The sequence below is a fragment of the Pipistrellus kuhlii genome, unplaced genomic scaffold (assembly GCF_014108245.1).
Source record: "Pipistrellus kuhlii isolate mPipKuh1 unplaced genomic scaffold, mPipKuh1.p scaffold_m20_p_9, whole genome shotgun sequence".
In the NCBI taxonomy this organism is placed as follows: domain Eukaryota; kingdom Metazoa; phylum Chordata; class Mammalia; order Chiroptera; family Vespertilionidae; genus Pipistrellus; species Pipistrellus kuhlii.
In genome coordinates this window covers 9,250,363-9,265,675 of record NW_023425595.1, presented here as the reverse complement: position 1 = coordinate 9,265,675, position 15,313 = coordinate 9,250,363, and the positions used below count along the sequence as shown (strand labels likewise).

The 15,313-nt window shown below is 53.3% G+C and overlaps 1 protein-coding gene across 12 annotated transcripts in view; it reads left to right on the top strand.

Moving 5' to 3' along the window:
* Nucleotides 1-12,571, top strand: part of AMBRA1 (autophagy and beclin 1 regulator 1) — a 161,360-nt gene extending 148,789 nt beyond the window's left edge. For 10 of the 12 annotated variants that reach the window (XM_045578095.1, XM_045578092.1, XM_045578094.1 and 7 more), the window contains 3 exons: nt 3,284-3,376; nt 5,047-5,240; nt 11,123-12,571. In XM_045578095.1, the coding sequence (XP_045434051.1) occupies nt 3,284-3,376; nt 5,047-5,240; nt 11,123-11,616 (781 nt within the window). In that variant the 3' untranslated portion in view covers nt 11,617-12,571. Of the gene's footprint in view, nt 1-1,247; nt 1,340-3,283; nt 3,377-5,046; nt 5,241-11,122 lie in introns of those variants that run through there. The other 2 variants (XR_006740924.1, XM_045578093.1) reach the window with 2 other exon arrangements.
* The last annotated feature ends 2,742 nt before the right edge of the window (nt 12,572-15,313 follow it).

Below are 15,313 nucleotides of genomic sequence, written 5' to 3'. Positions count from 1 at the left end.
TCTCACCTCCTGGCCGACCCTCAGAACCTGCTGCTCCCCCTCACAATCTCACCTTCTGGCTGATCCTCATTAACTGCTGCTCCCCTTCACAATCTCACCTCTTGGCTGATCCTCATTACCTGCTGCTCCCCCTCACAATCTCACCTCCTGGCTGATCCTCAGAACCTGCTGCTCCCCCCCATAATCTCACTTCCTGGCTGATCCTCAGAACCTGCTGCTCCCCCTCACAATCTCACCTCCTGGCTGATCCTCATTACCTGCTGCTCCCCCTCACAGTCTCATCTCCTGGCTGACCCTCAGAACCTGCTGCTCCCCGTTACAATCTCACCTCCTGGCTGATTCTCATTACCTGCTGCTCCCCTTTACAATCTCACCTCCTGGCTGACCCTCAGAACCTGCTGCTCCCCGTTACAATCTCACCTCCTGGCTGATCCTCATTACCTGCTGCTCCCCCTCACAATCTCACCTCCTGGCTGATCCTCATTACCTGCTGCTCCCCCTCACAGTCTCATCTCCTGGCTGACCCTCAGAACCTGCTGCTCCCCGTTACAATCTCACCTCCTGGCTGATTCTCATTACCTGCTGCTCCCCTTTACAATCTCACCTCCTGGCTGACCCTCAGAACCTGCTGCTCCCCTTTACAATCTCACCTCCTGGCTGATCCTCATTACCTGCTGCTCCCCCTCACAATCTCACCTCCTGGCCGACCCTCAACCTGCTGCTCCCCTTTACAATCTCGCCTCCTGGCTGATCCTCAGAACCTGCTGCTCCCCCTCACAATCTCACTTCCTGGCTGATCCTCAGAACCTGCTGCTCCCCCTCACAATCTCACCTCCTGGCTGATCCTCAGAACCTGCTGCTCCCCCTCACAGTCTCATCTCCTGGCTGATCCTCATTACCTGCTGACTGATTTGTTTCCTCTTCATGGAAGAAGTTCTGTCTTGCTGAAACCGGTTTGGCTCAGTTGATAGAGCATTGGCCTGCAGACTGAAGAGTCCCAGGTTCGATTCCAGTCAAGGGCATGTACCTTGGTTGCAGGCATAAAACCAGTAAGGGGTGTGCAAGAGGCAGCTGATGGATGATTCTCTCTCATCGATGTTTCTGATTCTCTATTCCTCTCTTCCTCTCTATAAAAAAATCAATAAAATATATTTAAAAAAAAAAAAAGTTTTGTCTTTAGAGAAAGGTGACCTGGGCCCATAGGTTAAAAAGCTGACTTTCATTGGAGATTGTCATTGTCTGCGCAGGCTGCCATGAGAGAGTATCATGGGCTGGGTGTCTTAATCAATGACTGTTCTTCCTTACACTCTGGAGGCTGAAACCATCATGGACCATTCTGGTGAGGACCTTTCCTAAGTTGCAGAGGGTCATGTTCTCACTCTGTCTTCACATGGTGAGAAGGCCACAGTCCTGTTGTATTAGGGTCCCACACTTATTACCTTGACTAGAGGCCCAGTGCACAAATTTGTGCACAGGTGGGGTCCAGCTGGCTTTGGGGAGGGGCCACAGGCAGTGGGTCAGCCGGCCCCACCCTGGTCGAACTCCCCTTCAAACTCCCAGTCAAGGGAACAATTTGCATATTAGCCTTTTAGTATATAGGACTAGAAATTCATGCAGGCGGGGAGTGGGGTCTCCCTCAGCCCAACCTGCACACTCTCCAATCTGGGACCCACTGAGGGATGTCTGACTGCAGTTTTAGGTCCAGTCCCTATCATAATCCAGGACTGCTGGCTCCCAACCACTTGCCTGCCTGATTGCCTCTAACTACTACTGCCTGCTAGCCTGATCACCCCCTAATCGCTCCCTTGCTAACCCTGTCACCCCCAACTGCCCTCCCCTGTAGGCCCAGTCGCCCCCAACTGCCCTCCCTTGCTGGCCATTTTGTGGCAGCCATCTTGTGGCCATTTTGTCGTGGCCATCTTGTGCAAGGGTGTGGCAGTCAATTTGCATATTACCTCTTTATTACATAGGATTACCTCCTGAAGACCCTGTCTCCAGATATAACCACATTGGGGATCAGCTTCAACATGCAATTCAGTCTCTAGCAGAGCCCTTCATGCACATGGGCATGTCCTGCCCCATCTAGGATCAGAACTGGCTGTTTTGTGTAGCGTAGGATCTCTACGCGGATGCCAGAGTTCTAACCAAAGGTCTCAAAGATACTCCTTCCCAACTTCTGTCCCCCTGCTTTCACCACCTGCATCAGCACCTCACTCTCAGCCACAGTGACGGGTCTAGGTAACACCTCCCAGGAGGAATCAGAAAGCAAAGCAGCCCTGCCCAGTTTACTTAGTGGTTAGAGAATTGGCCTATGGACTGAAGGGTCTCGGTTCAATTCCAATCAAGGCTTGTACCTTGGTTTTTGGCCCTGGTTGGTGCGTGTCGGGGTGAGAAGGGAACCAGTAGATGTGTCTCTTTCACGTTGATGTTTCTGTCTCTCCCCCTCCCTTCCACTCTCTCTAAGAATTAATGGGAAAATGTCCTTGGGTGAGAATTGACAAAAAGAAAAGAAAAAGCAGAGCAAAACAGTCCTGTGTGCAAGTCAACATAGAAGGATGAGGGGCCACCACTTCCCTCTGGCAGCCCCCTGAGTTTCTCTTCTTCCCTCCCCATCAGAAGTTCGGGAGCAGCCCCAGGGTCTCCTTCAGCCTGAGGAGCACCTTCCCCATTGCTTGTCCAGCCTGCTCTGGCCAGGAGGCTGTAGGTCCAGAATAGAAAGAGGTGGGGCTCTTGCAGCTCAGTGGGGGTTTATGTCTGCTTGGACTTCTGCGCTCCAGGCAAGTGGAGAATGCTAGGAGCCCTGTACTCCTTCCGCCCGCCCCGTGGCAGTGGGCACCTGCACTCTGTGTGTGGAACCCGTTTCTGAGCATGAAGTACTAGGACCTTTAGGCAGGGCAGTCCATGCACCCCGTCTCTCCAGGGCTTCTCCAGCCTCTCATTTGCCATCGTAGCTCCTTTCTCTGTATCTGAAGAGCACTCAGAACCCAGTGCCTGCGTCTGGTGTGCCTTTTTTTTTTTAGCTGTCTCAGCCCCAAGGAGGAGCCAGTCAGGCTTTGTCTGAGGAGGAAAAGAGGCTAAAACCAGCTCTGCAGGCATTTGCCTGGAGTGCCCCGGTGCTGAACACTGAATGCTGAGCATCCCAGTGGAGCGCCTCTCAGCCCCTCCCAGGGGTGAGGAAGGCGGGTTCCCGGGCCATAGTCTGCACAGCCTGGGAATTGTGAAGAGCTCTGGCCGGTCCTAACACCTTCCACCTTCTCCTCTGTTCTTCCCAACTGACTTTCAGGGCCTCGAACTCTGGCATTGAGTACTACTGGGACCAGCTGAACGAGACTGTCTTCACGGTCCACTCCAGCAGCCGGAGCAGTGAAAGGCCCGGGTGAGTGTTAGAAGGAGGAGGTGCAGCTGGCTGAGGCCTTCCCCCGCCTCCTGCTTCTGATGGGCTCCCGAGCAGTGCCCTGACACTGTACCCAGAGCTCTCCTCTATGTTGTGCTCCATGAGCCTTTGCACGCGATTTCATTGAAGAAAATGGTGTTGCCCTAGCCGGCTGGGCTCAGTGGATAGAGCGTCAGCCTGCGAACTGAAAAGTCCCAGGTTCAATTCCGGTCAAGGGCACATGCCCAGGTTGTGGCCTCGATCCCCACTGGGGGACTTACAGGAGGCAGCTGATCCATGATTCTTCTCTCATCATGGATGTTTCTATCTCTCTCTCCCTCTTCCTTCCTCTCTGAAATCAATAAAAATATATTAAAAAAAGAAAAGAAAATGGCGTTGCCCTAGCTGGATTGGCTCAGTGGACTGAAGGATCCTGGGCTTGATTCCAGTCAGGCACATGCCTGGGTTGCAGGCTCCATCCCCAGTAGGGGGTATGCAGGAGGCAGCCAATCAATAGTTCTCTCATTGTAGATGTTTCTATCTCTCCTCCTCTCTGAAATCAATAAAAATATATTGAGGTCCATGTCTAAGAAAGAACAAAACCTCTGTTCTTAGGATCTTGGTGTGGAACAAGCTAGGACACCCTCTGGTCCTCTCCCATCCTGTGGGTGAGGGGAGAAGCCAGGGCACCGGAGAGGGAGCCTGTCCTTAGGACACATGCTCATGTCCTCTGGGAGGATCTTTTAGTGATCTCCCAGGTGACTAGGGTAAGATGACCAGACTTCCCACTTTTGGTGGGACAGTCCCGATTTTTAACAAATTTTTTTTTTTTTTAAGAATTGCTAAAGATTCTTTCCAAAAATCGAGGCTTTTTTAAAATGCCGCAGGACAGATTGTTAAAAATCGGGACATCTGGTCACCTTAGACTAGGGCCTCTGGGACCAAGTTGCCCAGAGCTGCAGACCAGGATCCATTTAGAGAGTAGAAACCTAGTACTAACCCTCTTATTTAATTCATTAATGAAGAGGAATCTTTTGAGAAAACAAAGGCAAGCACGTGCTTCCTAGAGGGCCCAGCTGCAGGAATCGTCCCCAGAAACAGAAATATGAGTGACCCTCTCAGAAGTCCTGGGCTCCCTCTGCTGCCAGCTAGCTACCCTAAGGCTCAGAGCCTGGAAATGCCCTAGGGGAAAGGGTGCTGGGCTTGGGCCCGGGCCCAGGCCCTGCAGGGTCCCAGAACAGCTTCATAAGTCTGGGTACTTTTCCTCACAGTGGAGACCCAATGGAAATTCCAGAATGTAAACTGGAACCTTGTCAGCATATAGTTAGAAGGAAGGAAATGCCAAAGAGAGAAAGGTCCTTCTACTTCTCACTGCTTGTCCCATGGACCTCAGTTAATTGATTCCTGTATCTAAGAGTCTTTTAAGTAGCCATCTCTACCTCATCAGAAAGTCCCCTTTGTTTAAGGGAGTGGCTGAACCAGCCGGCCTTGCAAAATTGGATGGCCCTGTGGCCGCCTTTCCTTGTCCCAGGCCTGGACTGATAGGAAGGAGAAGGGACACAGGCAAGTTCACTGGGTCGGGAGGCAGCTGAGGACTGGCAGCACAGCCAGCAGAGCTCTGAGGGGTGCTGTCCCAAGCCCCACCTGATTTCAGTCCACCTTTCTCTCCCTAGAACCAGCAGAGCCACATGGAGGACAGACAGAGACATGGGTCTAATGAACGCAATTGGGTTGCAGCCCCGGAACCCCACCACCTCAGTGACGTCTCAGGGCACCCAGACTCTGGCCCTTCAGCTGCAAAATGCAGAAACACAAACGGAGAGGGAGATACAGGAGCCAGGGACAGCAGCCTCGGGTCCTGGAGAAGGTGAGAGCCGTGTAATGCTAGTGGGCATATATGGCTGGGGCGGGGAAGGTTGTGGGTGGGACCATCATCAAGGCTCCTGGCTCCTCCACATGGACGGGGGTACTGAGAGAACGCACTCCCAGTCAGGATGAGTACCTTTCCCTCTTTAGGGAGTGCCCTCTTGGTGGCCTTAACAACATCCTAAGGCAGGAACCTCATCCCCCTCATCTGTCACTGATTCTAGCTAGTGGAGCACTCTTCCCGCTTTCCCCCAAGTGCCCTCTCCTCCAAAACTTGGAGGACTGAGGCTGTGCTTAGAGAGAGGGCAGGACATAGCCGGACAGGAAAGGCTACGGAGGACCTCTTGCTGTCAGCTTTCAGGACCACCCACAGGGAACTAGTCCCCCTGCAACTGCTCCTGTTACACCTGTGGACCACTGCCATTTGGGCTGCAGCTCAGCACACCGTCAGCCCCTTCCCGTCACCTACCTCAGGTGCGCCTCAGCCAGCCTCCCTGGCAGTCTGTGCTGGCCTCACACTTCTAAAAACCAATTAGCACTTCTCAGCTGCAGAGCTTGAGCCACTTTGGAGTCTGTTAGCAGCTGTGTTAAACGGCCTGTTCTCACTCAGTGGTCTCCTTACCCCCTACCCAGCCCCTTGCTGGTCCCAGCTCCACACAAGCCAGCCTGGAAGCAGACAGGCACTCTCTAGGTCTGTGTTGAGCCAATGGGAAAAGTCGTGATGTGCCTCAGGCAAAGAGGAACAAATTTGCCTGTGTCACCCTCAGGGCACTGTCCCTCTTGCTGCCATAAGCTGAAAAACTTTAAAGTTAAGTCCCTTTTTGATCTATGGCCCAGGCCACACCTACATCGTAGGCCTCTGACTCTTTGTTGGGTGGGGGTAGCCATAAGCCCCAGGGGGTAGACAAGCAGCTAGCAGTGCTGGCTGGGCTTCAGGCCTCAACAGGAGAGAGTTGCAAGTTCCTCCAGCCGCAGCCACCGCCACCACCCACTCCACTCTACCCCCACCCTCCCACCCCCGTGCTACAGACAGCCCTAGGCTGCCCCTTGGATTTGATCTCATGGCTGTTTACTGATTTCCACTATGGATCAGCCGCTTGGGCTACAAAGACAAATAAGCCTTTCCTCAGTGAACTTGAACTCTAGAGAGGCAGGCAGATAATTACTTCTTGTGATCAGGACCTCGGAAACTCAAAGGAGGGGCCATGCCCACCCAGCCTATGGGGCTGGAGGAAGGCTGCTGGGGGAGGTGGCTCTGAGCTGAGCTTTCAAGGATTAGTAGGAGTTAGTCTAGCAGAGCGGGTAGGGGAGGGCAGCGAGAGGCATTCCTGGCAGAGGGGACAGCACCTGACAGTTCAAAAACATCACACTCTACACAGAGGACCAAGAGCGGGTTCGTGTTTGTGGCCTGATCAACCCGTGTTGAGAACTAAGGCTGGATGAGCAGGGAAGGAGATTCCAGGACCTGGTTGTGGGTGAGGCCTTCATCCTTGAGGTCAAGTGCACGGGGCTCAGGGCCAGGCGCTGCCAGCTTTAGTCACTGTCCCGCCTTTCACCTCCGGAGGATCTTCTGCTTTTTCGTGTTGTTTTATTTTTCAGTTTCAGTTGACATTCAATGTGATACAAGTTTTAGGTGTGCAGTGTGGTGGTTAGACATTTATATAATTCACAGAGTGCTTCCTCTGCTCTTTTCTTGATTAGCCCCAGCCCGTTTCAGACGTTCTCAGTCAGTATAAGAGCCTTTCTTCTTCTTTGGGCCGGGGCTGGAGGGCTGGCGAGAGGAAGGGGCTCTTGTTCCCAGTTTCAAGAGGCCAGAACTGCATTTCCTCCCTGTCTTGTCCCCACGAAGGGGAGCAGGTGGTGGAGGCTGGGTCCTGCAGAAGCTGGAGCTGCTGCTCAGCAGGAGTGCAGTCAGGAGCTGGCCCCTGGGCACAGGTGGCTTTCAGCTTGTATGTCTGTCTGGGGCCCTGTAACCTTGGCCCAGAGCTCTGGACCTCCAGCTCTTAATCCTCTCAAAGAGACGTACCCAGAAAAAGAAGTAAAGGGAGGAGGGCATGCGGGGGGGAGGGGGAGGGGCAGGGGCGTCTCCTGGGGCCCTGTTCGGAGGTGCTGCTAGCGACCACTTCTGCTGAGCCAGACACCTGGATTCTTCTTGGGTGTAGACTTTCCCCACCCAGCAGGCAGGCACAGCTTCTCTACGCATCACTGCCCCACCCCCAGCATCTGCCTCCTCTCTCCAGGTAGGCAAACTGGAGGCCCATCTGCATCACCTCTCTTCTGGCTTAGCTAGGAGACAGGGCTGGGGGCATGGGAGGAGGGCTGTCACCTGCACATCCCACCCCACACACCAGGGCCCCGGTTCACGAGTTTGGGAGACCACCTCTGCTTCGTAGCAGTCACCGTTCATGGTGCCGCTCTCAGCCCGTTCCGATCCGCTGGCACCGGATGGCTCCATGTGGTTCCTCATTTTCTTATTAAAGTCCATCAGCTCTTTTTAGGACTTCCAGGAAGAGCCCTCCTCAGTGGGAATTTGCAGTGCTCATCCAACTTAAAGCTTCCCTACCCTGTCACTCAGAAAGGGAGGTAGCATTCCCTGGACTCACTGTTTGCTCTCAGCACTGACCCAGTGCCTGCCCCAATACAGCTGGCATCCAGGAAGGGTGTGGGGGGGAGAATGGAATGGAGGCTGGGCCACTCTACTTGGGGAGCCCGTGGCTGCCTCTGATACTGGGAAAGGTGGTCTGTCCTCTTCCTTGTGTGGTGAGGATGATAGACCAGCTGCAGTGACCTGGGCCCTGGGTTGCGGGAAGAGCAATGTGAGACGGGAGGGGCTAGAAGACCAGCAGCCCGCTAAGGGCAGGAAGGGCAGTTCTCCCTTGCTTAGTCTTGCTTCTCTCTTCTGGGTAGTGAACCCCTAGAATTACATGAGGTCACAGGGCATTATGGGAAGTTGTTGGTCGGTCCATCCTGGCCTCTGCATCCAGATGTATCTTAGAATTTGCCAAGGAAAAGATCTCATGCCAACACAAAATCGGTTTCCTGTTTTTCAAAAATGGAGAGAGACGCTTTGCTCCAGGGAAGGAGACAGCAGGATTGACCTGTGGCCACCGCTCCTGCAGCTCCTCGCTGGCTCCTGGGCCCCAGTGCCGCGTCCTCTCTGGAAGAATGTGCTGGCTGCCAGCCGTGGCGCGTAGCCTTGGCTTAGAGTCCCCAGGAGAGAAGCACAGCTCGTAGCTCAAAGCTGTCAGCACCCAGCGCTGAGGAAGCTTTGGGGCGTGTGTTTTTAATTCTTCCTCTAGTCCTTCTGGAGCACTTCCTCATGCCTGTTGTTACATTAGGGACCATGAATCCAAAGGTATTGCTGAGGGAATCACATTCAGGGACGAAGCCGTGTCCTTTCCCTCTGGAAGGAAACAGACACAGGCGTTTCTGCCACAGCAGGGCAACATGTGATCTGTGTTCAGAAGCCACTTCAGTCTGGAGCATCTGTAATCAGCTCAGGAGCCCTTTTATTCTCTCACACATTCATCTGACAAATACACACCAAGTTCCAGACCAGCGTTAGTCACTGGGCACAAAGATCAACAAAACTTAGTCTGAGGCCTTCAGGAACATACAGAAGGTCGATGCTGCAGATAACACAGAGAAGTGTGGGCACTGCCTTTAAAAAGAGTGGACCTTAGACATGGGGTGATGGCAAGCACAGAGCAGGCAGAGCATCCACAGGGCAGGCAGGCGTACAGCGTGCTGGGCTGACTTGGGTAAGGTCACGGGCGCAAGAAGCGGCTGGAACCTGGCCAGAGGGCCCTTAAATCTCAAGCTAAGGATTTTTGACTTTTTGAAGCTTCTTGGTTTTGACGAGTATGGATTTAACCAGATCTCAGTGAATCAGAGCTTAATTGGGATGGTAATAGCAGCAGCATGGAGGCTGGGTGGAAAGGGACGATATAAAAAGCAAGGAGACCAGCCATGGTGAGAGGTGGCTAGGACTGGAGCCATGGCGCAGTGGGAGAGGACAGAAGGCCCAGTTCCAAGTGCCCACAGCAGCGCCCAGCTGCGGTGGCCCAGTGCAGCCTGTCCTGCCCCTGGTACCGAGCTACATGGAAAAAGCTGATGGTGTCCCGTCCCCTGTCTGTCCTCTCCCACCCCCCAGCCCCAGCACTAAGCCCTGCACAATGAGTTCCAGTGCCAGCAGTCCTCGGGCCGGCCCACTGCACCTCTCAGACCGAGCTTGAGAGCCCTCAGTGCAGAGTTCTTGGAAAGCAGTGGGGGTGGCAGTGAGCAGAGGGAGGTCCCCTCGGGCCTTCCCAGGCAGCACTTGGGCTCACAGAGACTGGGCTGGCACCAAGGCTCTAAGTTGACCCTTTCTCCGTCCTGCTGTCAGGCTTGTCCCTTAGAGAACTCTGAGGCCTGCAGGTTCTCATTCCTTCTGCCCTGGGAGCTGGCGCTGAGCTGTCTGAGGGGGTGGTGTGGACGGCCGCTGCCTTGAGCGGTGGGGTAGATGGGCAGGAGATCAGGAGAAAGGCAAGCTGGGCGTAAGTGAAAGCCCAGGCGGAGTCCCCACCACCCACTGCCTCAGTGAGACCCGAGGAACTACGAGAGGTGCCAAGCACGACGGAGGGAGGGGCTTAGTGCAGCATTGGACACTGCAAAGCTGTGAAACTGGCTGCCTGGAAATCAGTGCTAACAGCAAGCAGGGGCAAGGGGCTGGCAGGGAGGAAGCAAGGGAAGTCTTGCAGAAATAGCTGTTGACAAGTACCCCAAAAGAAAAAACTCACTGTCAAAGCCCCCAAATAAGCAAAATCCCAAACTGCCAGCAGGCAGCCAGAGGGAACCAAGCAGCAGTTGAGTCTAGGTCGAAGCTGCCCACAGGCTTCGGCTGCTTGTCTGCCTCCTGAGAACTCAGCACAGGCTGGAGGGAAGGTCCCTCAGGACTGAGCTGCACTCCAAACCCCATTCATCACCACAGTCTCCTGGGCATCCACCAGGGCTGCACTCACAAGTCTACCATTGCTCCTGCTCCGCCCGGCACTGTGCAGGCTGGGTGCATCCTACTGTAGGAGTCAGGAAACTGAGGGATGTGCAAGTTCAGGGGGTTATCCAAGATCAGAACTGGACTTGAGCCGAAGCCTGTCTGCTCCCACACAAGGGAACGGCCGGCCTTTGGGGGGAAGGACTAGACCCTCCTCTGCCTCTTGAGATGCAGGCTGAAACCTCAGGCCGGTCAGGTGCCGACTGTAGGGAAGGTGAGAGAGAGCATCAGGCCTCTAGCCCCAGGAGAACAGTCCGTGGGAAACGGCTTCGGGAGGCTGGTGGGTGAAGGGGGAACACAATTAAAAATCCAGACTTCCTCCTGGACTTCAGGAAGGCAGCACAGCTTTGAAATGAAGCAGAGCAGGCTGTTTGCCTTCGGTCCGCACTCTGTGGAGTGCCCTCTCTCCCCGAAGACCAGGCAGCATACCCTCTCCCAGGGGTACCCAGTTAGTTACCCACGCAGGGAGCAGGCAGGCAAAGCAAGCTAGCTGGCTGGGCCCTTCCCACCGCCTTCATTCAGTTAATGACCAGCCTGCCACTGGTGCCAAAGGGCTAAAGCCAAACACTTGCCTTCTGGTCCGGTTCTGCCCGTTAAGTGGCTGAGTAACCTTGGCCACTGCAGGCCATGCCGAGTCTCAGTTTCTCTATCAGTAAAACAAGTAGGAGCTAGGAACGTTCCAGGAGTCATCGCACTCGGGTCTCTGAGTGATTCTCAGAATGGGGAGGTGGACCTTATTTCTGCATTTAGCCTAGAATCGCCCTCAGCAGGTTCTCCTAGCACTTGCCTGCCTGGCTCAGAGGACTGGGCCAGCAACTAATTCCCTCCCTCTCCTGCTTCATCCCTTCCAGGTGAGGGCTCCGAGTACGCAGGTGGGGAAGACGCCCTCAGCAGGATCCAGCGGCTGATGGCCGAGGGGGGCATGACCGCCGTGGTGCAGCGGGAGCAGAGCACCACCATGGCCTCCATGGGCGGCTTCGGCAACAACATCATCGTCAGCCACCGCATTCACCGCAGCTCCCAGACAGGGACTGAGCCCGGGGCCGCCCGCACCTCCTCGCCCCAGCCCTCCACCTCTCGGGGACTGCTCCCGGAACCTGGGCAGCTGGCAGAGCGAGGCCTAAGCCCCCGGACAGCCTCCTGGGACCAGCCCAGTACCCCCGGGCAGGAGCCCCCCCAGCCATCCCTGCCCTTTTCCTCCCCTGCCCCTACTCCCGTCCCCCTTCCCAGCACTGAGGGACCAACCCCGCACTGCGACCTGACCAGTAGCAGCCACCTTCCTGACAGTGGTGGTGGCAGCAGGGGGGAAGCCGCAGGCCCCAGTGGGGAGCCACGGAACAGGTAGAGACAAGTGTGCACTGGTGCCTCCCTCAAACCGCTGAGCAGAAATCGGACCTCACAGCTGACTGGGAACTGGACACACGGAAGAGCTGCGGGCTGCATCGGGAACAGGAGCAAGAGGGCGGGAGTTCGAGGAAATCAGAGTCAGTGGGCGTGAGGCAGTCAAACGGGCAAGGCTCGCCTTGGGACTGGAGCCTTTCAGGATCTGGAGCCCACAGAGCCACACTGCTGTGCTGAGTGAATGGAGGAGGAAGTGGGTATTCTGCCCCCTTTCTCCTATTCACAGAGCCCCAGAGCGGGAGCAGTCTCCCGGCTCCGGGCCAAACCATCCTGCACGGGGACAGCTTCGCCATGTCCACCTGCCGTAGGGGCCAAGCCACTAGGACTTGAAGAGCAAGAGGAGCAGCCCGGCCCCCAAAAACCATCTGTGTCTCGGAGCTTCCAGAGCTTCAGCCTCTTATCTTTCCCCACGGAGACCACTGCGGGCCCAGATTCCAGAGGACGGGGGCTTCTACGCCTGCTAGTGGGACAGCCATGGAGTGAGGGGAGCCTGCTTGCCTGACACAGGATGGGGTCAAGGGATGGTGGGCAGGTCCTCACTCAGTAGTGGGGGGTGTAGGCTGGCCAGCCCCCATGGCCTGTCCACCAAGAGCAGCGCCTGTGGGTATCAGTATTACCTGAGCCGAGGCCAGAGCCAGCCCGAGGCTGGGGGAGGGGATGGAACTCCAGGTCAGAATGTGAGGTCTTGGTCTGTGATTTAAGGTGTTGCATGTGGAATCTTAAACTGTACGTGTAGTTTCTAGTGGAAAAATCAAGGCGCTGATTATTTTGTTTTTAGTATGAAAATGTGATTTCTGTTTGTAACTCATAGAAACATTGTGGTGGGAGGAGAGGGGGATAGTCTGCTAACGAGGGAAACACCAAAGATCTACATCATTAAAATGATGACATGCCCCTCACCAGGCTCCGCTCTGTGTGTTCTTATGGAGGATGTGGGGGTTGGGGGTGATGGGTTGGGGACAAGGGGGGGTCTTTGAAATGAGCTGGGCTCAGGTTCTCCTGGGCACTGTTTTTTGGTGCTGCTGGCCTCCGTGGGGAGCCTTACCTGATGGCCTCAGCATAAGCCACTCAGGTACACGCTGCCACCTCTGCTTTACACCCAGTCTGTACTACCATCGCCTGCTTCCTCTGAGCTGGCTAGGGATTGGGGCAACTTTAACAGTGAATGACAGAAGGCCACTCATCTTGGTTGCTTCCTACCCAGGACTATGGGTCTGGAGTGAATAACTGGCAAAAAGCTGGACCCCTCCAGTCCTAGGAAAGAACCCACAACGGAGTTGGAGCTTGTTCTTGTCTACAGACACCCCATAAAGATGCCATTTGCTGCCCCTCAGGTTCCCTTTACTTTGTGTCCTCAGTACAGTGACTGAAAGGCCTGCTTATTCATGGGCCTTGGCCACTTTAAGGTTCAAGCTGATGTGGTTCTGCTGGTTGAGCGTCATCCCGTGCACTGATAGGTCACCAGTTCGATTTCTGTTCAGGGGACATGCCTGGGCTTAATATCTACCGTTTCCCCGAAAATAAGACAGTGTCTTATATTAATTTTTACTCCCAAAGATGTGCTAGGTCTTATTTTCAGGGGATGTCTTATTTTTCCATGAAGAAGAATACAGTACACATTTATTGTTAAATGAAAATAAAGGAAATTTATTACCTGTATACTGTAGTACGGTAGTTGTCAACCTAAACCAGACAAACTGTGAATCCTACAGTATCAAGAATTTACTCATTTATTCTATGACAATCATGTCATCATCTTTTGGAACATCATCATAACAATCCAATTCCTGAATTTCCTGGTGAAATTCTTGTGACTCCATTTCTTTCAGAATCAGTGGACCAAATCTCTCATGTTTAGCAATAGCATTCTGAGATAGAGCCTAAGGGGGTCCTTATTTTCGGGGGATGCCTTATATTTCACTCAGAAGGAAACCTGTAAGTAGGTCTTATTTTCGGAGGATGTCTTATTTTTGGGGAAACACGGTAGTAAGGAGTATATAGGTGGCAGCCCATCGCTGTTTCTCTCTCCTCCCCCTGCTCTAAAATCAATAAAACATACTTTTTACAAGTTTCAAGCCAATTAGAAAGTGGCAGAAGAATATTTGTCCCAAATCATACAAAGATATACAGGAAAATCAGAGCCACCCCAGGCTTCTGCGTAGTAACAAGTACTTCTTGAGTATCTTTTGCGTGTCTAATTGTGTCCCAGACTATAGTTTACGCATAACTATGCTACTCCAACAGAGACAAAACCAAAAGGTTAAATGGAAAAGCAAGTAATACAAAAAAGTGTGAAGAGTTCTATAATTAGGAGCATTAGAATGTTCTAGAAAATTATATTTAACAGTGGACTTCACTAAAGGACATCACTTAGCTGTGTGACTTAGGGCAAGCCACTTGCCTTTTTTCTTTTTTTTTTCTTTTTTCTTTTTGTTGTTAATCCTTATCTGAAAATATTTTCCATTGATTTTTATTTATTTTTTAATATTTCTATTGATTTCAGAAAGGGAGAGATAGAAGCATTAGTGCTGAGAGAATTATTGATAAGCTGCCTCCTCCATGCCCTCTACTAGGGATTGAGCCTGCAAGCCAGGCATATGCCCTTTACTGGAATTGAACCCAGGACCCTTCAGTTTGCAGGCCAACCTATCCACTGAGCCAAACTGGCTGGGGTGCCACTTGCCTTTTCTCTGCTTCACTTTCCTGCCTTGTATTATAATAGGACGCAGGGCTTGCAACCTCTCAGTTACTTCTATAATCTAAATCCTTGGAGCTCAGCACTGGTTAGTACAGGCTCCCATGAAGAGGTGGGACTTGAACTATGCGTTGCCAGATGGGGAAGAATCCCTTAGCTGACAGTGGGGCTATGAATTTGTTAAGTGTAAACCTTGGCCAAGGACTCCATGAGTAATCTCAATCTTCTTCACAAAAACCCTCTAAAGTGGGCACTGACTAGTATTGCACGCAGACCGCTTAACTAGTGGAGCCACGGTTTTAATCCAGGTGGGACCCCGACTTGCTCTGTCATTTTGTAAAAAGGGCATTCAGCCATGTGGGTGAGGCGATCCAAATCCGGCCCTGTCTGGCCTCACCTCTGCCCTCCCCAGCCAAGGATGAGCCCAGTCCACCCTGTCACAACACCAACCCCTCCACTTAGAAAGCCTTTGCCTAGTGGATAGAGCCTCCCCAGGGACAAAGCCTTTTGGAAGCCCCATGTCTGTCACCACAAGATTGTGGGGTCAACAGGAGAGCTTAGCAAGCCCATTTGGAGATGAAGGAATAGGTCCAGAGAAGTCCTATGGGCCCAAGTTGTAGACCCAGTTGGATCAATGACAGAGAGCAAAGACTAAACCAGGTCTCTGGTTTCCAACCCAGCTCTACACAGTTCCACTTTGGGTTCTGGCATTGGGGAGGCCAGTGGCCCCACCCCATAATGGATTTCAGAGGAACTGGAGCAGCTTTGCCTGACAGCTTCTGGAAGAACCCAAGGCAGTGGGTTGGAGGCATTTCTGGTCTCTGGGCATCCAGTCCTTGGCCTTGCTTGTCTTCCCATCTGACTGTTGTACCTGGCCTTCCCGCATTCTGTTTATTCACACACACACACACACACCCTGCAGGGCTTTCATTTAATTTTTACATGA